Consider the following 27471-nt stretch of genomic DNA (forward strand, 5'->3'; position numbering starts at 1 on the left):
AAATCGTTTACAAGCACTGCATCAATATTTTATTTATTTACAAAAAGAATGCTATGTAAACATTACAATCCCTCTAAAATACACAAAAAGGTGATATAAATTCGATAAACAAACAATTTAAACATGAGTTATATGGCCATTTTATTTTAAAGTAAATTAAAATTTGAATTGAAGCTAACTAGAAGTTACAAGACTTGTCATGATAGCATACTTAGATTTGTAGTTCAAAATATCAGAAAAAGGAGGTCAGAGTATTGCCTGATTAAACAGCTCTTTCATGTTGCAAGTCAATAATGTACGTCAAACAGTAACACAAGATAATACCAGTGCCACCTCACTTTTTACTTTCAGATTATAAAAAAGAAGATGTGGTATGATTGCCAATGAGACAACTGTCCACAAGAGACCAAATGACACAGACATTAACAACTATAGTTCACTGTACGGCCTTCAACAATGAGCAAAGCCCATACCGCATAGTCAGCTATAAAAGGCCCCAATAAGACATTGTAAAACAATTCAAACAAGAAAACTAACAGCCTTATTTATATAAAACAAGAAAAGAAAGACAAATGTGTAACAAATAAACAAATGACAAGCACTGAATTACAGGCTCCTGACTTGGGACAAAGAATGCTATATCTCATATGACCATATGACCTCACATTGCCCCTTTTATTATTTGTACATCTCTGCCTTATGACAAGAACAGTATTCATGAGAAAAAATATGAAGGAATTCTATATATAGATATCAGACAGACTAACCATTGGAAAAATTTTTGTTATTACAAACTAGTAAATGTAGTATATTGTGTGGATTCAATATCATTTTAGGGTTTAAGTTTTTGTGGATTTCATGGGCAGGAACCCTGATTTTTAAAATTGAACTATATATTAATTTCCTATAGAATTTTCCACATGATTTGTCAAAACTATAACATGAAGTATCAACATAAAATGCAATCCCCCAATCCACAAAAATTCTTACCAACAAAAATCAATTGACAACAATTTTTCAATGTTACCACAATTCTGTGTCTCATGATTACATCACAACTTACTGTTTAACAATGTTTTGATCAGAAAACTCTGTATTCATAAAAGTCGCATAACATTTTACTAAAATTCCACTTTAAAATAACAGACAGTATATAGAAAAACATAACCACTGTTGCTGGATATAATATGATTCTCGTATTCTTCAAAAACGGCAAAGCTGAAAGTATATAGGAGTCAATGATAACTTTGTGATAATATGAATTTAAAAATTGGTCCTTCTGCAACATTTGATTACAATACATAAATTACCCAATGTAATATTGCTAACAATCATAATTAGCTGGATATTTATCTTGAAAACCTATACAAAGGGAACTAAACTCAAAGAGCTGATAGCTCTGAGGCGGAAGAAAGGTGAATAAAAGGTAACTTGAATTACCATAAAAGCAGCCCCACTAACCCAGTCTGCTTTGTTCCATTATTGTTATGACATATATTTTTTTCTTCAAACAAGAATGTGTCATAAGTACATGAATTCCCCATCCGTACAATCATTTTCTATATTCAGTGGACTGTGAAAATTAGGTAAAATCTTTAATTTGGCAGTAAAATTAGAAAGATCATATCATAAGGAACACATGTGGACTAAGTTTCAAGTTGATTGGATTTCGACTTCATCAAAAACTACCTCGACCATAAACTTTAACATGAAGCAGGACGGATGGACAGACCAGAAAACATAATGCCCATAAAATGGGGCATAAAAATAGTAAGACTTGTTACATACCTGAAAGTTCCCATGGTTTTTTTTTAGGGCAGGACAACAATTTTAAAGGGTACAATTTTTAGCTAAGTATTTTGCATGATCTGGATTGTCTAGAAAAAGTGTCATAAATGTATTTGTATGATGAACTTACATGCCTTTTTCTTAATAAAAAATAAGAATGGAAATGGGGAATGTTGCATGATTCTAGTTATTAAATCGGTAGAAAAGATGAACATGTTGCTAGCAGACCAGTTTTTTTTTTCTTGTGTAAGAATATTAGATGCTTGTTGAAATTGCCAATTTTAAATTATGCACAAAGATGGACCTTTAACAGGTTGGGACCAACACTCCAAATGAGGGGTAACCCTCATTGGAAGAACGTTACAACACTGTAAAAAATTAGAACCTTTTTATTCATATTATTTGATGAAAATTTTCCCCAAGAACTATGCATCTATCAAGTATTAAATGGTCAAAACATGTCAAAAGAATTTTGTGATGTTTCTAAACTGATAACTTCTTTATTAATTTGACCCCTCATTAAGAAAAATTGTTCCAAATATAATGAATTTTCCCACTTTTGAGTTAGAAATCTTTAAAATTTTCTTTCTTTTTTTTCAACAGTAAAATGACCACTTGTTTTAGGGACGGTCCCTCATTTAAGGGACACCACCAATAATGGGGAGTGTCCCAACCGGTTTGATGGTCTATGTGAAAATAGAATAGTACATTAATTGTCCTTTAAATGATTTAATTGAATACAAAAATAAAATATGTTACAACAAGTATTATGTCAAAAAATTAGTGAGAAAAATACTATTTATTATCTTTATGGTAGTACTGCATCATTGAATTTTGTCAATCAGCCATGCTTTTATCCCTAAGATGTGTAAGAACCTGCTTGCAGATGAAAATTCACATGCCATGTTCACGATTTAACAACTAGATGAAAACAACACAACTTCAAAATCTAACATGTTAGAATAATCTTCAGAGAAAACGTTTTTGATTGGCATATAAATTGATCATGAGAAACACAGAATTTGATTGGCTGAACACAACTGTCTTACCTTTGGAACAAAATAAGGAACAGATGATTTTCACTAAATCGTGTTTAAGAGTTTTATAACGATACCCTTAATATTAATATTTTTTAATAAATACAAGGAAGTATTATAAAACGTCCTTGATAAGAGTAAAGAGAATGAACACAGTGCGAACGTACTATACGGGCGAAAGAACTCAGGACGAACAGACCAAGAGCGAACATGTATACAGGGCGAGTTGTCCCGATACCAAATTCATGCATGCGTACTACAAATATCTACAGTAAAAACATTCGGTTACAAGTAATCAAATAACGTTCATGTAGATGAGATGAAATCTAATAATTTACATAAATAAAAGGGTACATATTTACGATAGTGATTGTTTTTCAATCCTAATTTACAAATTAAATGATTCAGATGCTTAATCATGTGTAAAAATCGGTGTCAGGAATCAGAAGTTGTTATGAAATTGTGAAACAAATGCGGCATACGGAGGCTCAATGATTTTAAAGTCGGAGGCTCAATGATTTTAAAGTCGGCACCATAGGCCTTCAGAAGACTTGGTCTTTTTCCACCAATAAAAAAAAATGTCTTTTTTGCTGCTGTGTCATTGCTGTTTTTATTAACTTATTTATCTTGATAACCCGTATATAAAAGTCATTGTCTTTTTTGTTCTTGTTTTGTTGATGTTTGAATAGATTCTGTAATATTTTCAATTTAGTTACAAGTTTTCCGAATTTTGACATTTTGACCTATTATGTCTGTTTGATTTGTTCACACATTGTGTCAATTAAATGAAATTTTATGCAACTGTTACACATGTGAGAGGTTTAGCTAGCTACAAAACCACATTTAATCCTCTGCTTTCTACATTAGGAAATGCCTGTACTTAATCAGGAATATGACATTTGTTTTACACTCCTTTGTTGTTTCAGCTGTTGATTTTGCTATTTAATAAGGGACTTTCTGATTTGAATTTTTCTTCGAGTTAAATATTTTTGTTATTTTACTTTTTTCTAAACTTGGAATGATTTCGAGATTATTTTGTATTAACATTAGTTGATCATGTTTTATGTCGTTTGTACTCATTTGTTTGCACATAACATAAATATATCTTTCATTTACTGGTTTTAATTTGTAACAAACAAATTGATAATACATACCACTATATCCTAAAAATGTGTTGTAAATATAATACATGATTGCTATCAGCCATAACGTGTTACCAAACACTAGTCCCAGGAAATATCCTGCATTAATGAATGCTGAAATATAAAAATGGAATAATAAGTTTTATGACAGTGTGATACTAAACCCCTAACAGGAGGGATTGTGCCTGATATTCATATGATGAAGACATAATCTTGCAATCAGTTTAATTGAGGTCTGGACCTGGCATGTCAGTTAACTGCTAGTAGTCTGTTGTTATTTATGTATTATTGTCATTTTATTTATTTTCTTTTGTTTCATCTTCTGACATCGGACTCAGACTTCTCTTGAACTGAATTTTAATGTGCGTATTGTTGTGCGTTTACTTTTCTACATTGGCTAGAGGAATAGGGGAGGGTTGAGATCTCATAAACATGTTTAACCCTGCCGCAATTTTGCGCCTGTCCCAAGTCAGGAGCTTCTGGCCTTTGTTAGTCTTGTATTATTTTAATTTTAGTTTCTTGTGCATAGTTCGGAGTTTAGTATGACGTCCATTATCACTGTAATAGTATACATATTTTTTAAGGGGCCAGCTGAAGGACGCCTATGGGTACGGGAGTTTCTCGCTACATTGAAGACCCATTGGTGGCCTTCGGCTGTTGTTTGCTCTATGGCTGGGTTGTTGTTGCTTTGAAACATTCCCCATTTCCTTTCTCAATTTTATTGATGGCAAATACAAGTTCAAGATATATGTCTGGTATAAGACAAACCCTTTCCTTGTAAATTACAATGGTAGTTTAGAAATCACTTATTTACAGTACTGAGTAGACACATATGAATCAGGAAAATAAATAAATACCTGGTATCAATTTTAAATATGTTCTTGCTCATTACAATCATGACAAAGAGCATGATTGCTCTGAGGGATACGATTGCCATTGTTTTCATTGATTAGTATTAGTATAATTTTTTTAAATAATTCAACTGCACATGTAAAATGTAATTTACATAATCTGAATAGTTATTCAACTTTTAAAAAATAGCCAAGGCTTAAATTAAAATATTGTTTGTTAGCAGTTTACCGACCGACCCTTGAAAATCCTCCCGACTGTGAAAATTTTATTGCTTTAAATTTGAAGAAAATTTTTTTAATATCCGGAACTTTGTGACCTTTCCGGAAATGATTTAAAGTCTGGGTCAATTACGCATTTCAAGTTCGGTTTTTCTTAGCTTCCCGTCAAGCGTTTATGTGACCATTTAATGATAAAGCACATGGAAATTGTTTACAGGTATCCATGAAGTCACGGAGGAGTACTTTAGGCTGTCGTCTCGTGTCAATTTTAAGACAAATAACAAACAAAAAAGTTTATAATAGTAAACTGTTTATACAGATTCAGGCACATATAATGATGTGTGATGATATCATTGACAATGATGCAGCGGATATTCATAACTGACACGATAACCATTCTGTCTCAAACAAATCGGGTACAAAATCTGTGGAGCCTGACTATATGGAACCAATTTCAGTGGTTAAATAAATCGACAGCAGCTTGAAGTATGGCATATTTTCTACAAATCATTGTGAAGACGACAAAGATGAAACCACTCCTCCGTGACCTAAATCTTCATGGATATCTGTAAACACGCCTGTACGGAGGAAGGGCTCATTTGAAATGTTAATGGATATAGATCATGCCAAATCAATAAGAAGCAACCCGAACTACACAAAGATGTAGAGAAAATGAATGGTTAGCTTGAAAAATAAATATACTCTCTCTATATTAAATCTATCTTCTATTGCAATGAGTATGCTCCTTTAGGATAAGGGGGGCTGCCCCACTCATTGCAATTATTCTCTTTTTTGAAATATTAAATATACCCAAACTGTGTGGCCTGTGTGAATTCAATTAAAACATGTCCTTAGGAGCTATGCTGCCAATTTTTTTTATGCATTAAAAACATTTCCATACAGACCATTTACTTTTAATGGGGTGCTATGGATTTCACCCCAAACTTTAGATTTCTTTGGTTTTCATTAAAGCCTGGCAAAAATATAACCTTATCACATATAATTAAATATTGTTAGAAATATGAAAACAGTCCAATGTCTTAATACTTTTTTTTCAAGTTGCCTTTTTTCAATTGAGGAAGATTCGATGGTTATTTTTTTTAATTAAAAATACATTCTTCAATACATTATCTTATAAATCTTTAATATCTACATTTTTCTGATGAAAATACTCTACTCATGAAAACATTCTAGTGAAGAAGCATACATGTCTAAATATATTTCTTTAAAACAGTTCTAGTCATAATGACATTCCTTGTTTATAAGTGTTCCAGTATTTAATAATTATACCATATTTTATGTCATAAATTGGATAATGACACTATGTTAAAGTTTCAGTTTTGGTTAAAAAGTTTTTTATCTGAAAATGCCTGTTCATTTGATGTTGGTTTTCAGCATGTCCAGTGTTTGTTGTTTTAAAATGGTTTTTTTTTCTTCACAAGAAACTTGGTTTAGTGTAACTGCTTGCTTAAACTGTATTTTGGCTGATAAAATAAAATATTTTTCCTACCTACCGACCCTTCAGTCTGAAGGTACAGTCGGAAAACTGCAAACAAACATATTTTTAAGGTTGGCCCAATCATCGATACAAGTGTATGAATAATGTAATTATTGTATTTTATTTTTATACTATCAATTCCAAGTTTACTTTCCATAGCAGTCACTGAGAGTGAAAAAAGGTATTCACTTCGTACCTTATTGCCTATTTTCCTATGTGAATTCTAGGAGGAATCCCATTTCTAACTCTTTATTTAATTTCCTTTGGGGTCAGTGGGCATGACGTCTTTCCGTACACATTTCTCTGTTTAAATTGTGATCACATTTAATATAATACAATGTATATCGACAGAACGAGTTAATCTTTCTTTACATATCGTCAAATTTTGATTCAGAACTGATTGAAATATAAGGAAGACAACTCGAAGCAAAAATATCCAGAGCAATTATTCAATCTGATACCCCTTGAAGTCAAGAAAATTACAGGCATAATTACCTAAATAAACCCTAGACTTGTGATTTGTGCAAGGATGTATATTCAATTTTAATCAAACGACCTAGATGGTTCTCCATTTCTTTAAGGAAGTACAATATCAAATATCTGTTTCATAATGGTGACATATAAAAAAAACTCCACTTCAGTTCTTATATTACAGAAATAGATTTATCTGAATTCAGAGAACTCTCATATTTTATCAAAACTGTGGAATTCCCTCTTACCTGTCTCTAAATTTATAAAAACACTAAATATAAATACTGCTTAATTCTGATTTTCCGTGTTGTTAAAAACATGCATATAAGTTAAGAGAAATATCGAAACATGAAGATTATGAGAAGAACATTATAATACAGTTGTTTAAATTCAATCCTTTTGTTTGTTTTTACCTTTTAAAGCAAGTCAATCTTAAGAACCTGAGATGTATCTTAATCATGTTAATGTTTAGAATAAAACAATTGATGTGAGGGCATGGCCCTGAGTCAATGGTAAAATTCTACAAATTGCTTGAAACCATTCGTATCCCCAAAATTGTTTAAATTGATTAGCCCCATGATTTCGATTCCTCAAAACTTATAGATTGGTTCATCATGTTTATATAAGACTAATTCTAAAAAAAAATTAATGTCAGGATTTGTAAAATGTAACACTAATTGATGGCTTCAGTACATTCTAATGATGTTTTAAAATTCGCAAAATCAGTATTTAAAATAATTATTTAGACTGACTTCCTCCTCTATCATAGGTCACACCTGTCTAATATCTTATTATCTCCAAGAAAATAAATTAAAAGTTGTGAAATTTTAACAAAATTTGCTGCAGTGTGAATAATTCTACAATTTAAATACTTACGTCCTAAAAACACCAGCTGGAATAGATGTAATATCATCAATAATGGGAAAAAGGCATTCAAATGGACATCAAACGCATAGCCCCATTCAACATCCTGTCCCCTAGGGGGAGCCATTATCATATACTTATTTGAAATCAACCTGGAAAAAGAATATCCATGTTAATAATGAAAACACTACTAAGTTGATAAAAATATACGAATAAGGAAATGTGAACAGCATGAATGCCAATGAGATTATATTACTCTCCACGAGAGACAAAATGACAAAGAAATTGACACATGTGACAGTTATAGAAAAAGAAAAATTAATATATTGGAATGTACTAGAATACACCCACAAAATTGCGGGTCTGTGACTGAATTAAAGTATATAATAATGTGTAAGCCTTATATTTAACCTGAACTTAAAGTACATGTACTGTTATTGTCATCTGATAAAGTCATGCTTATAATAAGATGCACAGTTTTCTCTGCTTTCAAAATCTTTCTGTTTGAACCTGTCGACCTGGAACTTGTCAATTATTGGTATTATTATTTATTTGGAAAACAAAAGGGGCTGGAACTGAGTAATTTTTAATCAACAGCTTTGTACTATATAAGTTATAAATAAAGTTGAATTCTTTGATTCACTGTTTTAAGTCATGTTGGCTATGCCTTATTTTAAGTCTAGATTTTTAGTATTTGTATCGTCAATTTTATAAAGTCATGCTGTTTAAAATACCACAATTATAAGGAAACAATGTGACAATGATTGAACTTAGTAGTGACAACCCTGTGATTATGACCCATGTATATGTTGTGTACAAGATGTAAGTTTGTACAAATTATAATTTGTACAGGGTTTTTGTACAAGTTATAAGTTTTTTGACACCTACCTTCTTGCAACAGGTGATACAGGTTTAACTTATAAAATGTACCAGTGTAATATTTAAAATTGAAAAAAATATACGTCAACCTAACATTTAGTGCTATTCTCCGTGCCTTCACACTGGAAATGAGGATACCTGAATGGTTTATTAAATTCTAATTTTATTTTTTTCCTTATACCATATTCATATCTATACAAAATCTTTTTGAGGTCTTAAAATGTTTTTGTATCAATGCTCAGTATTAGACTGTATCATGAAGTTGTGAAAAATTGACACAAATATGCGGAGCAAAAGACTGTGCTTGCATCATCCATTTTTGTTCAGCAGGTCATAAAACACTGATAACGTGTACAAAAATTCTGTACAAATTATAATTTGTACAACATTACAACTTGTACACAACATATATATAGCAAATCCCAAATACCTGATTGTTTGGTGGTGCACCTGTCAGATGAGGAATGTACAGATAAGGTAATAGGTACAATGTAACATTTGACATATAATGACATGGCTTAAAGGAAATTGCATCGGATAGTTCCGGAACTTATCAATTTGCCTGATTGCTTATTATTTGAAACAGTAATCGATGTAAAGGGTAAAACTTCCAGTGTACCCTATCAAGTATATATACCCTTATATAAGTTTTGACTTTAGCCTTCTTCGGTTATACATTTATCAGATGAACAAAAATGGTGTTTAGATTTAGAAGTATAGATAGACACCACTCTAACAAGTAAAAAACCCTACTATAGTGTAAAAACATAAGGACATATACACTACAGACATGACAGACACGGGGACAAATTCTACTGCATCCACAATTCCACACAGCAAGTCTTGTTATTTTCAAGTTAATATGTCCCTGAAATGGTTTGCAAAACTGAGATGAACACACAGTAATGATGATTTAAAGAATATATTGCTGTTTATCAAATTCTTTGTAAATTGGTTATAAATGTACTGGACAATGACCAGCGTTGACAATATGACTTGACCAATGTAGAAAATGATCTAGTCGATGAAAAGTCCTTCTTTATTTAGTTATTTAACTTACAAATTTTTTAATTGTTACCTTTTATTAAGATATTACTAAAATAATTAGATATTAACAATGTTGACTATATCATGACCAGGAAAAATTATTTTAGGCATATATTTATTAGAAATAGGATTTGGTTTTGGCAACTACCAAGAAATCCTGCACAAGACTCTAACATATAGTGTATTTCAAGTAGTGTTGTCAAATTGTACACTTTTGCCTTAGGCCGGTTACTCCGATAATCATTTAACCGATTAACCCGTAGTTTAAGTTGGTGTTTGAAAGCCTTATCTATAGTACCCTACACATAGATATAAGATGTGGTATGAGTGTCAATTTGACAACCTTCCATCCAAATCATAAATTTACGCTTTTAGAATTAAAGCTAATCAAATACACCATAACAACTATAGCGTTTGTAATATCTTCAGATTGAAATATAAAAAAAAAAAATTCTTGATCTCGTAGAATTGAATATGTCTGAAACCAATTATTCTTTCCTTTTCTCTTGTTGTCTCCGAAAATAATGTGGAGTGTTTCAATTTGAAATGATTAGCATGTTACTCGTACTATCACATATACATTGAGTACATTCACATTGGTATGCATTCCACAGTTTTTGAGTTAGCATTTAGTTTAAAGTAAGACTAAGCATTGCAAGATGGAGGTTGCACATTAAATGTTGGTCTACATAATATTAGATGAAAAAAAAAAAATGAAGTAAATCGTAATTAAAATTTAATCGTATTACTGATTCAAAGTTAATGTTAAAAAAACATGTATACTAATTATGTTTCTTTAAGATTTTGCCCCGAGCTGAGAGACAAGTTCTAATTAGTTTTACGTTTTTAGGATTAACAAAAGCAATCAATATACTGGACAATTCATCTGTCAAATTAATTACCACGGCGACAAATTTTAAATAAAAACATAACTATTTAATGATTTCAATACAAATTTATATCAAATCTATCATAATTAAAAAAAAAAGTACGGTTAACCGGTAGGCGTTTTTGGTATTCGATCGTTTGACCGGTCAACCGTTGACAACACTAATTTCAAGTTTTTAGGATTAACAATAGCAATCAATATACTGGACAATCATGACAATTGATCTGTCAAATTAATTACCATGGCGACAAATTTTAAATAAAACTATAACTATTCAATGATTTCAATACAAATTTATATCAAATCTATCATAATTAAAAGAAAAAGTCTGGTTAAGGGAGCTACCATTTGATTTTTATGGGGGGGCTAGGATGAAATTTGAAAAAAATAGGCAGGACAGGAGTTTTGAGTAAAAAAATAGCAGGATGAGACACTTGCAAAAAAAAAAGTCAGGATAAACTTTAAAAAAAAAGACAGGACCGAACAGAGTGAAAAATAAAAAGGCAGGACAGAGATTACAGCTAAAAAAAAAATGCAGGACAAAATTTTTCATCCTAGCCCCCCCATAAAAATCAAATGGTAGCTCCCTAACCGGTTAGCGTTTTTGGTATTCGTTCGTTCGACCGGTCAACCGTTGACAACACTAATTTCAAGTAATCTGCAAATATGTTTAATTTATTTTTATGAAACTAACAAGATATCTTGCACAAGGCTTGGGTTTGCTTTTGCGAAAAATAATTATTTTCTTTTATGAAAATATTTTTCATAAATCAATATGCTGTTAATCACCACCTTTATTTGGTTTGTAATCACAAACTGGCCCAAGACCACAATTAATGACCCCACTTTTCGTTGTTCACGAATAAACTTCCCTTTAAATATAGTGTATCTTTTTTTTCTTTCCCTTTCTCATTCATTTCTTAGCTTTTCTGCGGTGGAAATGAAAGAAGAGAGCTGAAATAAACTTTAGGATGTTTTATTTTAACTGATTTTGATAAGGAAAGAGTGATTAGGCCAGGTGCAACCAGATGCACGGCGCAGCTTTATACGACCGCAGAGGTTGAACCCTGAAGGGTTGGGGCAAGTATGGACACAACATTCAAGCTGGATTCAGATCTAAATTTGGATTGTGATTAAATAGTTGACACAGCATAGGTTTCTGACACAGAATGAATGTGGTATAATGAACTTAAAATATTTTTTTTGCCTTTGAGTAAGTCACTATGCTGTTGAATATTAAATCCTCTCAAAAAAATGTTTGAAGAAATTTTCTTTTTATTTATGAAATCTGAAATGAGATACATTTACCCCCCCCCCCCCCACCATTTTTTTCACATCCCCCTTTCCCTATTTCCAAAACTGATCTCAATTCAAATTTCTAATGGAGTTTGCAACAATAACTACTCATTTAAACACATCATAAAATATTAGAATGTAAAATAAAGTGCTTGTTATCACTGAATGGTAAAGATTGTTTAAATTTATCAGTTGGTCACAGTAAAAGTGAATATACATTGTATATCGTATAAAACAATGATTTAAGTTGATTCAACTACTATTCTGGACAAAGAAAGATAACTCCAATTGAAAATTTCTTGCTATTGCACAATATTGTGCAATTAGATATTTCTTGCTATTGCGCAATACTGTGCAATTGAAAATATTTGCTATTGCACAATACTGTGCAATTGAAGATTTCTTGCTATTGCGCAATACTGTGCAATTGAAAATTTCTTGCTATTGCACAATACTGTGCAATTGAAGATTTCTTGCTATTGCTGATCAACTGTCAATTGAAAATTTCTTGCTATTGCACAATACTTAATATAATAATTTTGGATCCTGATTTGAACCAACTTGAAAACTGGGCCCATAATCAAAAATCTAAGTACATGTTTAGATTCAGCATATCAAAAAAGCCCAAGAATTCAATTTTTGTTAAAATCAAACTTGGTTTAATTTTGGACCCTTTGGACTTTAATGTAGACCAATTTGAAAACGGGACCAAAAATTAAGAATCTACATACACAGTTAGATTTGGCATATCAAAGAACCCCAATTATTCAATTTTTGATGAATTCAAACAAAGTTTAATTTTGGACCCCGATTTGGACCAACTTGAAAACTGGGCCCATAATCAAAAATCTAAGTACATTTTTAGATTCAGCATATCATAGAACCCAAGGATTCATTTTTTGTTAAAATCAAACTAAGTTTAATTTTGGACCCTTTGGACCTTAATGTAAACCAATTTGAAAACAGGACCAAAAATTAAGAATCTACATACACAGTTAGATTCGGCATATCAAAGAACCCCAATTATTCAATTTTTGATGAAATCAAACAAAGTACAATTTAGACACTTTGGGCCCCTTCTTCCTAAACTGTTGAGACCAAAACTCCCAAAATCAAACCCAACCTTCCTTTTATGGTCATAAACCTTGTGTTTAAATTTCATAGATTTCTATTTACTTATACTAAAGTTCTTGTGCGAAAACCAAGAATAATGCTTATTTGGGCCCTTTTTTGGCCCCTAATTCCTAAACTGTTGGAACCAAAACTCCCAAAATCAATCCAAACCTTCCTTTTGTGGTCATAATCCTTGTGTCAAAATTTCATAGATTTCTATTTACTTAAACTAAAGTTATAGTGCAAAAACCAAGAAAATGCTTATTTGGGACCTTTTTGGCCCCTAATTCCTAAAATGTTGGGACCAAAACTCCCAAAATTAAACCCAACCTTCCTTTTGTGGTCATAAACCTTGTGTTCTATTCACTTTTACTAAAGTTAGAGTGCGAAAACTAAAAGTATTCGGACAACGACGACGACGCAGTGAACGTGATACCAATATACGACCAAAAATTTTTCAATTTTTGCGGTCGTATAAAAACGAAATATTTACACTTTTTGGAACATCTCTTGACTTGCCTATAGGGGTGATGTGTATTGGCCAAATTTGTATGATGCAAACATGCAATTTTTCTGAAAATTGCATATATTTTTGGACTTGTACTGTACATTACACACACACAAAATTAGACAAAAAGTATACTTAAAAAAAATTTAATGCGACAAAACGTTATATAGAAATGATAGAGGAATTAATTGTGGTCTCGGGCCTAACTTTATTCAATTTATGAACTTATTTATTTCACCCCTCTTTTTTTTTCTTCTTCTTTATTATTTTTTTTTTAAAGGGAAATTTTGCATTCATTTTCATTAACCTTTAATTTGCAAAGTTCACAATAGTTACAGAAAAAGTCAAGATATTTTTGTTAGTCATTTTTAGACTCCTTACCACATGTACCATGCTTACAATAAACATTCAGTCTTTGTAATATGTGAATTATTGTTATATTGTTTACTTATTTTGTATGTCACAAACTTATTGTTTAAATTTTTTACGGCAATAAATATTTGAATTTGAATTTGAATTTGTAATGATTTTTATTTTTGTTTTTACTTCACAGGTAATGGGCATAAATTTAATATAAAAAATCATGTTAAATATTGAAATTATTTCATTTCAAAAACTCATTACACAACATCATTTTCTTCACAGTTAAATACACAATGTATATTTGCCCCAATAATTGTTTTTTTTTATAAACATAACTATAACCTGAATGTTCTTCTAAATTTGAAAACAAATTCAATATTAACACATTAATAAATATAAAGTAATTTTGCCTGATGTACAATAAAAATATTACATTGTGTGAATTCATGACATCTCTGCTAGATATGCTCATAAATATTTTTGTTTCATATAGATAGGACATTTGTTACTAAGGAAGATGTGGTATGAGTGTCAATGAGTCAACTCTCCTTTGACCAAGTCACAATTAATAAAAGTAAACCATTATAGGTTAAGGTCTTCAACAATGAGCCATATATATATGACATGTATGATGATAAGAATTTTATATACACATATTGTTTACATTCTTGTCCTTTGAATTTCATGGAGAGAATAATACCAAATCTCCATATTTTTATATAATATGTAAGTGTTTAAATGATTTGATTTGATATAAAGATATTATCATCATTTTTACAAAATTAAATTTGGATTGAATGAAATCTAAATAAAACTACAGCAATCCAAATGTGACTGTCTCAGACACCATTACAAATATTACAAATATTTGTCCAAGGGCAATAACTCCAAAATATTTGTTTATGGTTGCATTAAAGTTTTATTATTCATTCTACAAGAAATGTAGGCTTGAAATTGCTCACAATGAATTTATCTTTATCATTTCAAGGGCATTACAAGTGCTGATTATAAAGATGTCTAAGACCATGCTGTAAGAAATATTTGGGATCAATTTCATAAAATTCTGACACAAATGCATATTTTTATATCATAGATTAGGCCGTTGGTTTTTTCCGTTAGAACAATGTTGAATGGTTTTGCACTAGGCCATCCTTAAAAAATTGTTTATTTCCCAACACCCCTACCGACATTTATTCTATTTGAGGAAGACTTAGTTTGGTATGCTTTATTAATTCACTGTAATTGTTGCTTAAAGTTTCTCTGTCTGTATACAAGAGCAGATCATGTGTATGTATTGTTGTTAAACCCTAATTCATTTTTAATCAATGTGCTAAAAAGCCTGACTATGATGAATTTCAATTAAAGATTGTATTTAACAAATATATGTCACGTTTGTATAATTGCTCACATTGAATTGACTTGTGTATCAAACAAATGAAAAGACCTTCAATGGGTTTATTTTTAGGGGAGGGTTTACGTATCCTTTCATGTACATGTAGGTTCATTGAAAAGGGGCAGTATAGTTGAATTCAATGGCCATTTATTCCATGGGAAATTTGAAGATAAGTAATTTTTGGGGCCCTTTAAAAGCTTGTTGTTTGGTGTGAGCCAATGCTCTGTGTTGAAGACTGTTCTTTGACCTAAAATGGTTTACTTTTACAAATGGTGACTTGGATGGAGAGTTTTCTAATTGGTACTCATACCACATCTTCTTATATCTACTTTCAATTCAATTCATATTTACAAGGAAAATTGCTCCCTTTCAAATAACTGATCGGCACTATGTTTTTAACTGGTACATGACATTGCTGATATAAAACTTTTGATATAAATTTCATACAAATCTGAAAATTATTTTACCAGACAAAGAAAGGTAAGAAAGGGATGGACACACAGACAGACAGTCACTGGTATTATCTATATTTCTTTTACTGCATTGCACACCAGATAACTATCAGGACTATAAAAAATATTATTTATATACGTGTATGACATGTTTAAAAACTAAAACAAACATTTAGTTTACACACTCAACAAGTTTTAAACTTACCAAAATGTTGTTGCAATAAGGAGTCCAACTCCGATATAGTCAACAAATACTGTCCATAACACAAGCTTTAAAAATCCAACAAAATGTATCTTCAACACTACACTAAATCCAATTGAGGATACTGAAAAATAACAAATTATATTTATTTTAAGTAGCAGCCCAAATTCCTCGACTTTTATCCAGCTGGTCAACTCACTTTAAAGAACCTTCTCAATTACCTCATTGTTTTGTTCTCTTAGAAATGCACGAGACATTTGTCTTTGGAAACATCAAGCAAAATGCTTAACATGTTTTTTAGGTATATATCATAGGTACACGAACTTATCGTCATATCTTATAAAATTATAAAACTGTAATTACACTTACTGAGAATGCATAAACCCACTAGTACAAGGAAAGCAGGATCATCTCTGGCCCACTGATCTTTTGTATCTGAAATAACAAACAACAATCATTCAATCCTTATCCTGTACATCAACATGGTATGCTTAGTCCCTAGGGTTTTCAGGGGGAGAAGCTATTAAAGCTTATATATAGCTTGTCAAAAATAAATATATGTTCAATGGCCAATTAAGATCAAATTAAGTAATTTCAAAATAACTTGTCACATCTTACTGTGACATCTGTAAGATGTGACATCTAAAAGAGATTTCAGCACAAAAAATATTGATGTTTGATATGTGTTCCTATTCATGATCATGATGATCATTTGCCAATTAACAAGTGATAAAATTAACCTTTAATGTTCTTTTTCTTTGCCAACTCTGAATAAATTTGTATTTGATGAATTCATATTCTCACATGGTCATGATGGTGGTATCTTGGAATTGATTTTAAAATTATTATACGACATCATTGCCTTAAGCCTAGAACAAGGACATCAATCATTAAAGCCAGGAATTGGTCTAGGATTGGAGAAGTGAAAAGGAACATCTTTCACAAGGGATCAGAATTAGCTGCTGATTTGAATCTTACTTTTATATAGACATGAGGAAAGGATGTTAACTATCAAATATCTATAAATACATACCATAAAAAAATATCTATGATATTAAGATTATTTAGATTGAAAATATTATCAAAAATGTACCATACAGAACTAATGTTATTTATAGTGGAAAATAAACCTTTAAGATATTCTGCCTATGTGGTTAATAGATCCTGGAAGATTCTGTCTTTTAATGACATGTGAAAATTATTTTGAAAAAAATCAAATTCAACTCCAGGTTTCTTAGAAACAACTTTCTGAAATTATTTTATAATTAGAACAATAATCAGATAATTAAAAATACTTACATTTTCTATACTGAAAATTTCTATACCTGAAATAAAAATAGAATTTTTGAAAATAATTACAAATTCATGCCAGTGTACACATATTTTCAGCCATGAACATGTCAATAGATTATAATTTTTGTTAGCATGGATAGACAATAAAAGTTACCAACAAATCTATGTCTGCAGTACAACATGTACAATTTATACCTACATTTAAAATTTGTCATGTTTGTACATTGTACATGTATGTCATTTATTTGCAAACACAAAGATTCATTGATTATTTAACTAATTAAACATATTAAATGTACATATTACCGCCAATATTACATGTACATTTATATTGTCTGGAAACTAGGAAAATGCCACTTATTCCTGAACATTTTTGCCAATTACCCCCAAACTCAATCCCAGCATTCCATTTGTGATATAGAATCTTGAAGTAAAATTTTATAGAGATCTATTCACTTATACTTATGTTATTGTCTGGAATCCAAATGTGTCTTTTATAGAGATCTACTCACTTGTACTAAAGTTATTGTCTGGAATCCAAATGTGTCTTTTATAGAGATCTACTCACTTGTACTAAAGTTATTGTCTGGAATCCAAATGTGTCTTTTATAGAGATCTACTCACTTGTACTAAAGTTATTGTCTGGAATCCAAATGTGTCTTTTATAGAGATCTACTCACTTATACTAAAGTTATTGTCTGGAATCCAAATGTGTCTTTTATAGAGATCTATTCACTTATACTAAAGTTATTGTCTGGAATTCAAATGTGTCTTTTATAGAGATCTATTTACTTATACTAAAGTTATTGTCTGGAATCCAAATGTGTCTTTTATAGAGATCTACTCACTTGTACTAAAGTTATTGTCTGGAATCCAAATGTGTCTTTTATAGAGATCTATTCACTTATACTAAAGTTATTGTCTGGAATCCAAATGTGTCTTTTATAGAGATCTATTCACTTGTACTAAAGTTATTGTCTGGAATCCAAATGTGTCTTTTATAGAGATCTATTCACTTGTACTAAAGTTATTGTCTGGAATCCAAATGTGTCTTTTATAGAGATCTATTTACTTATACTAAAGTTATTGTCTGGAATCCAAATGTGTCTTTTATAGAGATCTACTCACTTGTACTAAAGTTATTGTCTGGAATCCAAATGTGTCTTTTATAGAGATCTATTTACTTATACTAAAGTTATTGTTTGGAATCCAAATGTGTCTTTTATAGAGATCTATTCACTTATACTAAAGTTATTGTCTGGAATCCAAATGTGTCTTTTATAGAGATCTATTCACTTGTACTAAAGTTATTGTCTGGAATCCAAATGTGTCTTTTATAGAGATCTATTCACTTGTACTAAAGTTATTGTCTGGAATCCAAATGTGTCTTCAGACGATGACATGATAGCTTTATATGGATTTTTTTTTGCAGTCTTATAAAACACTGTTACTTGTTCTTTGATTATAACCTGCTACAATAATTAAAATAAACAAAACTACAAAATATTACTTACACTTTCTGTGGAGATATGAATAAATAGATCATTTGCCAAAAGGCATACTCAAAGTCCATCTGTCTGAATTTACAGAGTCTTTTGAGATATTTCTGTCTTTTTGCTGTAGCTGTAAGTCTGGCTTCATTCCTGCTATCATGTGTTCCATCAACAGAATTAAAGGACGATGAGTGGGTGGATGTTGTTGGTGATGCTGGAGGTGACGATTTACTAAAACTGTACATACTGATCCTTGTTTGATCTACTCAATCCATAGCTGGAAAAAAAATCATTACCTTCATCATGTTTATTATATATATATAAATTTGTAACATTTGACAACTTCAATTCCTGTTTGATTAAATTGATTTCCTTACAAGTACAGTCAGAGCTCCGACATAAATAAGTCTGAATCTGCTTTTGACTCATAGAGGTCTAAATTTGTAAGTTTTAGGATTTGTCTCCCTTTAATGTGAGACAAAATACGACTTAAATAAGTGGAATATTGTTAAGCAAGAAATAATTGTCCAGGATCCAAAAGTTGCAAATATTGACTCCTACAAGTCGATAAGTTGTCAAAATTAGTTAACTTCAAGACCCACGCATATTTATAACTAGAGGCTCTCAAGAGCCTGTGTCGCTCACCTTGGTCTTTGTGCATATTAAACAATGGACACAGATAAATTCATGACAAAATTGAGTTTTGGAGATGGTGACGTGTTTGTAGATCTTACTTTACTGAACATTCTTGTTGCTACAATTATCTCTATCTATAATGAACTTGGCCCAGTCATTACAGTCGAAAATATTTTCTAAAAATTTACAAAAATTTACAAATATTTATGAAAATTGTTAAAAATTGACTATAAAGGGCAATAACTCCTTAAGGGGTCAATTAACAATTTTGGTCATGTTGACTTATTTGTAGATCTTATTTTGCTGAACGTTATTGCTGTTTACAGTTTATCTCTATCTATAACAATATTCAAGATAATAACCGAAAACTGCAAAAATTTCCTTAAAATTACTAATTTGGTGACAGCAACCCAACAACAGGTTGTCTGATTTGTCTGAAAATTTCAGGCCAGATAGATCTTGACCTAATAAACAATTTGATAACATGTCAGATTTGCTCTAAATGCTTTGGTTTCAGAGTTATAAGCCAAAATCTACATTTTACCCCTATGTTCTATTTTTAGCCATGGCGGCCATCTTGGTTGGTTGGCTGGGTCACGCCACACATTTTTTTAAACTAGATACCCCAATGATGATTGTGACTAAGTTTGGTTAAATTTGGCCCAGTAGTTTCAGAGGAGAAGATTTTTGTAAAAGAATACTAAAATTTTTGAAAAATGGTTAAAAATTGACAATAAAGGGCAATAACTCCTTAAGGGGTCAAATGACAATTTTGGTCATGTTGACTTATTTGTAGATCTGACTTTGCTGAACATTATTGCTGTTTACAGTTTATCTCTATCTATAATAATATTCAAGATAATAACCAAAAACTGCAAAACTTTCCTTAAAATTACTTATTTGGTGGCAGCAACCCAACAACGGGTTGTCTGATTTGTCTGAAAATTTCAGTGCAGATAGATCTTGACCTAATAGACAATTTTACCTCGTGTCAGATTTGCTCTAAATGCTTTGGTTTCAGAGTTATAAACCAAAATCTGCATTTTACCCCTATGTTCTATTTTTAGCCATGGCGGCCATCTTGGTTGGTTGGCCGGGTCACGCCACTCATTTTTTAAACTAGATACCCCAATGATAATTGTGGCCAAGTTTGGTTAAATTTGGCCCAGTAGTTTCAGAGGAGAAGATTTTTGTAAGAGTTGACGAGGCCAGACGACGAGGCCGGACGCAAAGTGAAGAGAAAAGCTCACTTGGCCCTTTGGGCCAGGTGAGCTAAAAAGGTCATGCATCTAAATCAAATAATGACAACATTGAAAGACAATGCTTTGTCTTCTAAAGAAAAATATGAATGAGAGTCTAAAAAATCGGAGATAATGTTAATTTACCTTACAATGCAACCACCTGGAACCACACTAAATGAGGTAAAATATCTGTGTTTAGTAAGGATGTTCAATTAGATAATTAAATATAGATAGCTCAAGTCCTTGTGAACTCTCAGACAGGTTTTTGCTGTCATAGGTGGTGTACTTTGGCCACCAAGTAAAATTAAGTTTTTTCATTAATCAAAATAGACCAAAATAAGTCTGTCATTTTCTGACTTAGATAAGTCTAAATTGATATTGGTATTATCTCCCTTATAACCATGATAATGTTGACCTAATATTTTTTTTTTAGTTGCTTTATAGTCCTAATATTTTTTCATATTTCACAGTTTTAGATTAATTATATAATTATTTATAGTCCTAATAATCATGATAATTGAATTTGAATATATTAATTTGTAATATAACAAAATTAGAAAAAATTCTTTACACAGAATGCACGGTGTGCAATTATCCAAACATGAAATTTACACCCAATATGAATTTAATCATGTTCTTGTATTAGTACAATTGCACACTGTGTAACTAATAAAACATGACAAAAGTAAGTTTACATGTACATGTATCTGTCATTTTATAATGTGAAACAGTTCTTATTCTTTTACATGTTTAAAAAGCTTCATCAAATCATAACGGCTGCCTTTAGAACCACCATGTGTCTTATACATTTAGGTTCACTTCGAAGTATAACAGTGCTGATCTTTTTACACATAGCTAACCATGCTAGCTCTCTGTCATAAATATATTGACAATTAATTAATTATAATGGCCACCGATGTTAAATTACGTATATTTGTTAAATTAGAATACCATCGATCCATCAAAGACCTTTAGCCTACGGACAAAGATGTTATCAGTTATAATGTATCATATAGCCTTCAACAATGAGCAACACCGGTACCTCATAGTAATCAAATTATTATGAGACAGGTGTAAAACATATCAACATGGTGAAAGAGACCCCCCCCCCTTTCTTGAAATCAAATAAGCACTGTTAAAGTCGACGTTGAATTGTGACTGTTAAAGTTTGTGAGTCCAAATACCCAACCCCCTTGGAAATTCATGGCTGCAGTCCAGATAACCATCATAACCATGATTGGCATTAGAACTATTGATACAGGAAAGGTATTTAAATAAATTTGACATAATCTAAGACAATGTTTAACATGTTTAAATGTTTTGTTTGTACTAAGATGATATAAAAGCTCAATATAGCTTTTGTTTTCTGTATAATGATCTCTTCTATAAATAAAGCTTTTGAACCCTGAAAAGACATATGTGTCTACTTTTCAGTGCTTACAGGCTTTGATTAGTTTATGTCTTGGTACAGTATCACCAAAATAAAGTGCCATTACCTACAGGGGTTTGTTACAATTGCAGGGTTTACTATCCATACAAACCCCTAAACTAGAGGCTCTAAAGAGCCTGTGTCGCTCACCTTGGTCTATGTGAATATTAAACTTTAGGAAGCAGATGGATTCATGACAAAATTGTGTTTTGGTGATGGTGATGTGTTTGTATATCTTACTTTACTAAACAGTCTTGCTGCTTACAATTATCTCTATCTATAATGAACTTGGCCCAGTAGTTTCAGTAGAAAATGTTAATAGAAATTTACAAGTATTATGAAAATTGTTAAAAATTGACTATAAAGGACAATAACTCCTTAGGGGTCAATTGACCATTTCAGTCATGTTGACTTATTTGTAAATCTTACTTTGCTGAACATTATTGCTGTTTACAGTTTATCTCTATCTATAATAATATATTCAAGATAATAACCAAAAACAGCAAAAATTCCTTAAAATTACCGATTCAGGGGCAGCAACCCAACAACAGGTTGTCCGATTCATCTGAAAATTTCGTACCGTATGTCAGATTTGCTCTAAATGCTTTGATTTTTGAGTTATAAGCCAAAAACTGCATTTTACCCCTATGTTCTATTTTTAGCCATGGCAGCGATCTTGATCTGATGGACGGGTCACCGGACACATTTTTTAAACTAGATACCCCAAAGATGATTGTAGCCAAGTTTGGATTAATTTGGCCCAGTAGTTTCAGAGGAGATGATTTTTGTAAAAGTTAACGACGACGGACGACGGCAACGGACGACGGACGCAAAGTGATGGGAATAGCTCACTTGGCCCTTTGGGCCAGGTGAGCTAAAAAACAGGGGGTTCGGAGGTATGTCCAAGACACGATGTTGATTTGATATCGATACACGACTTTTCGTATGTATGTTGTTATGTCCACATGGCCTGAATCCCCTGTTTTGAATGTTGATATTGAATCAATATCAACAAGCATTCTACATTGTATACCCCTGTTGTTGATATCAAGGATATTGAATCGATATTGACAAACATCCCATAACTTGAACAACAGTCTGAAACCTCTGTCTTTGTTGTCGATATCGACAAACATCCCATTACTTGAACAACGGCCTGAAACCTCTATCTTGTAGCTGAAATGGGTCCCTGTTAGAGTTTTCCGTTGCTCAATAGGTACACGTGTTTTTAAAAATATTTCGATCTTCTCGGCGTTTATCCAATTAGCGTGTGTCATGAAGTCATATTTTTTTCGCATTGCTTGGGATTTATCATTACATTCATTGAATTAAGACAAAAGTGAATGTCCGGTAAAAATATTGAATAGAAGCATGTGTGTTCGATGGACGCTTCCTAAAAACACTGGCTGAGTCTTGTTATCATCATAACTTTCCCTAAGCTTTTCAAAAGAAGCAGAAAACATGCTTCTATTCAATATTTTTACCGGACATTCACTTTTGTCTTAATTCAATGAATGTAATGATAAATCCCAAGCAATGCGAAAAAAGTTCTAATAAAAGACAACTAAACCCAGATTTATGAAAATTGGAATAAAACAAAAACATTCAAGTATAATTAGAGTTTATATACTATTTTTTTTTCATTTACGGTTAATTAATGAATACACACACAGGCACTGGTCTCAGAATTTATTCTATAAAGGTATAAGACGAGTGCCTGTGAATACACATATCCGTTTTTTTACAGTTTATACGAGAAAATACAAAACTGGCAGAAGGTTTGAAACGGAACACAAATTAAACCTACAATTGCTTCTCAGTCAATAAACCAAATAAAACAGCTAGCAAATAACCCTAACCCTAACCCTACATGTAAACCAAATAAAACAGCTAAACAAAGAAAGAAACATATTTAAGATGGAAAAAAAATCTGGGGTTGATATTGCCTAAATATTCAATATTGTGTTGATGAAAAAACCCAATACATTAAGGAGCTTGGTGGTGAAAAACCCAATTTGATATTAACATGAGGGGTGAATTGGAATTGATAATGCAATCAAAAAACTTTATCATCCAATTATATAAGAAAATGGTGGGTAAAAAACCCAATTTGTGAATTCTTATCTGGAGCTCTGCATGTATGTGCATTTATATTTTTTTTTCCTCTGGTTAAAGTTAATCCGTATTTTTTTTTTTAAATCCAGTTTACATACCATTTTTGTCTATATGTTGGCAATGTATTTAAGAGATCATGTAAAATATCTTAATTTGACATTCATCCATACATAGATGTTAACGCATTAAAAACATGAAAAATATATGGTATAGTCGCCCAAGTATTTCTGGGTCTGCGTTTTTCATTTGTTTTTAGTTTCAATGTCAAATGTTGTTGTTTGTCCTTGTATGTCTTATTTGTTACCAGGTTTGTCTTTTGTCCTCTGTTCTTCTTAAATAGTCCTGGGTTGTCAACACTTCTTTTAAAACTATGTTTTTTTCACCTTTAATGTATATCCCTATACCATATATCATCAGGAAGGTTTAAAATTTTCTATGTCGATATCGAATCGATATTGTATACATGTAGCTGTTGTTGATATCGACATCTTGTTTGTTCATACATTTTTAATTCACAAATTTTAGATATCGATTCGATATCGTGTTGTTATTGTCGATATCAACGATATTGACCGTATGTAATTTCATGCTACATGTATCTTCATTTGCAGATATCGATTTGATATCGTACCGTAATTGTCGATATCGACAGTGTGTTTTGTAACGGTGTATTCGTTTGTTGATATGGATTCTATATCGTGTCATCAATGTTGATATCGACATCTTGTTTGGTCTTGGACATGAATGGTTCGTATGGATAGTAAACCCTGCAATTGTAACAAACCCCTGTGCCTTGCCTTTACACCATGTACACAGGGCTTAGTTGTGCAACATACATGTATGATACTACATACAGGTGAAGATGTTGCCATTCTATCTAGATTTGTGTACTGCGACGTTTGAGGGATTCACATTAACAAGAAAAGATTATTTGTCAATGTTTGTGAAAACAAGGCTTTTTACAAGGTAAATTATATATTTGTGGCACAAATTGATCTTATATTTTTCTCTTTTCGTGTAGAAAAATAACAGGTTACAAGTCTGATTCGAATAAATTGAGTTATCTTTTAAGAAATAAACTAGTGTTACCTGTAAATAATGATAAAATAATCTTTTTCGTGGTGATTTGGTGATTTGTAGAGTTTGACGTTTTCACGTAAGCGTCTTTAAGACAAAGACGCATTTGCAGTCCGTAAAATGTTTTGTAGAAATAACCCACAAAACGAGTACGGAATAATAATTTCCGTACATTACAAATAAATGAGAAAACAAACTTTTGATATGAATATATATATATCAGACACTGAAAAATTTACAGTAATTAATAATACGAGGAAGGCGATACCTTAAGTTCTAGCTTACCAAAATTATGTCCTACATATTGATTGATTATTGGTTTGCTGTGACGTTACGCACGTTATTGCGTCAATACCGTGTAACTTCAACCAGTCCACACTAATAAACAGCTTTTCTATAAAATGATAACAGTTAAGTTATATAAAACTTATATCCATAGACTGGACAGGTAAATACTATTCCGAAAAAAAAATACAAATCGTTTTATCATATTTTACTATAGTCTAAAATAAGGACAACATTGACAAAACGTCAAAAATATGCATGCCAGACGTAACAAACTATACGCATAATAAATTTAGCAGGGGTATTTGTGTTCTTCAGTACAGTGTTATATCCACGAAAATTCGATAGAGTGATATGCTTTATATATAAAATATTACAATATTACTGAATATGCGTTCCTGTAACGACCAACCCTATTTTTTGGCAAAAACAAATAGTGTTCATTATGGTCAGATATTGGAAAATGTTAAGTTATCAAAATTTGTAGGTTTAAGAATATAAGATTGTATGATATTTCGTTTGTGTAAATTATGCTGACAAAAGTACATACATAGACCATATCAAAATCGATATTTTGCAGCACTCACACCACATATAAAAATGCAACGGCTACTGGCAAATGTCTTGCAAGATGTCCAATGTCGGATTTTGCCGCTGTTTACAAATAAATTGTCATTTGCGACGTTATTTATTGAAAATTTAGATTTGTTGCATGCTAAATAGTGCTTTTCCGTAAATATACTTTAACTTTACAAAATAACTACATACTTTTTGATAATTTGCGTAGTCAAAACGACTTCGTTTTCAAAGAAATGAAATGTCTTGCAAGTTTGTCCACTGGACGATTTTCATACGTTTTCAATGTTGTCGATTCGGGGTACGCTATTTATGGTGGATCATCTGTATATATTTCCTCAGATAGAATTTTCTTGATAGTCAGTTACTATCAACAAGACCACAAAGTATAAAAAAAATTCCGATGACTCGTGTTGTTCGTTCAGATGAGGTTCTTAAGTTGTGAAAAAGTTTTGTATCACGAGAGGATAAAAAAAATCATCTTTTTCAAATTTTCAAATTTGGGAAGCATAAAACTGCGATTTTTTTTTATTTCTCTGCAATAAGAATAAAATTGGGCCTGAAGCGTGGCTTTATACCTCTCCATATCATACAAAGCTTGTAAACATGAGATGAATTATAATTAACCTTTTTCTTCTGACAATCTTTTCATTTCTTAATCTAATTGTACCGTTATTAAAGAAAGTAAAGTGAATTTTATAAGAAGACCCGTTTAATTTGTAATTCCCGACAATTTGTTTTATGTTAAAGCAAAATATATATCTTCCTCCTTTTCGAATCTAAATGGGGAAACATTGCATTTTATTACGTTTTATGTCAATTGGTCTCTGGTAGAGAGTTGTCTCATTGGCACTCTTCATACCGTATATATCTAATTATAATTTCATATAGGCTTATGCATTAACCAAATACGATATATTTTGTTGTTTGTTGCTTACGTTACTTTCAGTGGGAAATATTTCATACATATTCACTACATGTAAAAAAATTTATCCCAAATATCTAAAAGTCCAGAGACAAATATTTCATGCGGCATGTTCCCGGCAGTACGAATGTCCTACATATAGTTTTTGTCTAAAATAAAATAATAAGTTCAGATAGAAAATATTTAGGGGAAGTTCATTGCACTTCAAGAGGCTGGAGGGGGTAGGGTTTTTTCCCTTAAAAAAATATTCTGATTCCCAAAATTGATGAAAAAAATAACGGTCTGAATCCAGATTTCCCCCTTACCTTCTAGTGTTAAATTTTGACCAAATAATTTTGATAGATAGTGTTGAAGCCCATCGCGTGAAAAAAATCTGACTCAAACAAAAA

General features: G+C 31.4%; 1 protein-coding gene across 1 annotated transcript; it reads right to left on the reverse strand.

Moving 5' to 3' along the window:
* Positions 1-690: 690 nt before the first annotated feature.
* Positions 691-25431, reverse strand: LOC143084904 (protein unc-50 homolog). The gene is made up of 8 exons (XM_076260968.1): positions 25309-25431; positions 18820-19075; positions 17312-17337; positions 16382-16447; positions 16016-16136; positions 7883-8022; positions 3980-4081; positions 691-1218 (listed from the first exon to the last, which is right to left on the reverse strand). Exons 2-8 carry the CDS (start codon positions 19041-19043, stop codon positions 1082-1084), a joined length of 816 nt encoding a protein of 271 aa, XP_076117083.1. The 5' UTR covers positions 19044-19075; positions 25309-25431; the 3' UTR covers positions 691-1081.
* Between the last annotated feature and the right edge of the window lie 2040 nt (positions 25432-27471).

The sequence above is a fragment of the Mytilus galloprovincialis genome, chromosome 8 (assembly GCF_965363235.1).
Source record: "Mytilus galloprovincialis chromosome 8, xbMytGall1.hap1.1, whole genome shotgun sequence".
NCBI classification, from domain to species: Eukaryota; Metazoa; Mollusca; class Bivalvia; order Mytilida; family Mytilidae; genus Mytilus; species Mytilus galloprovincialis.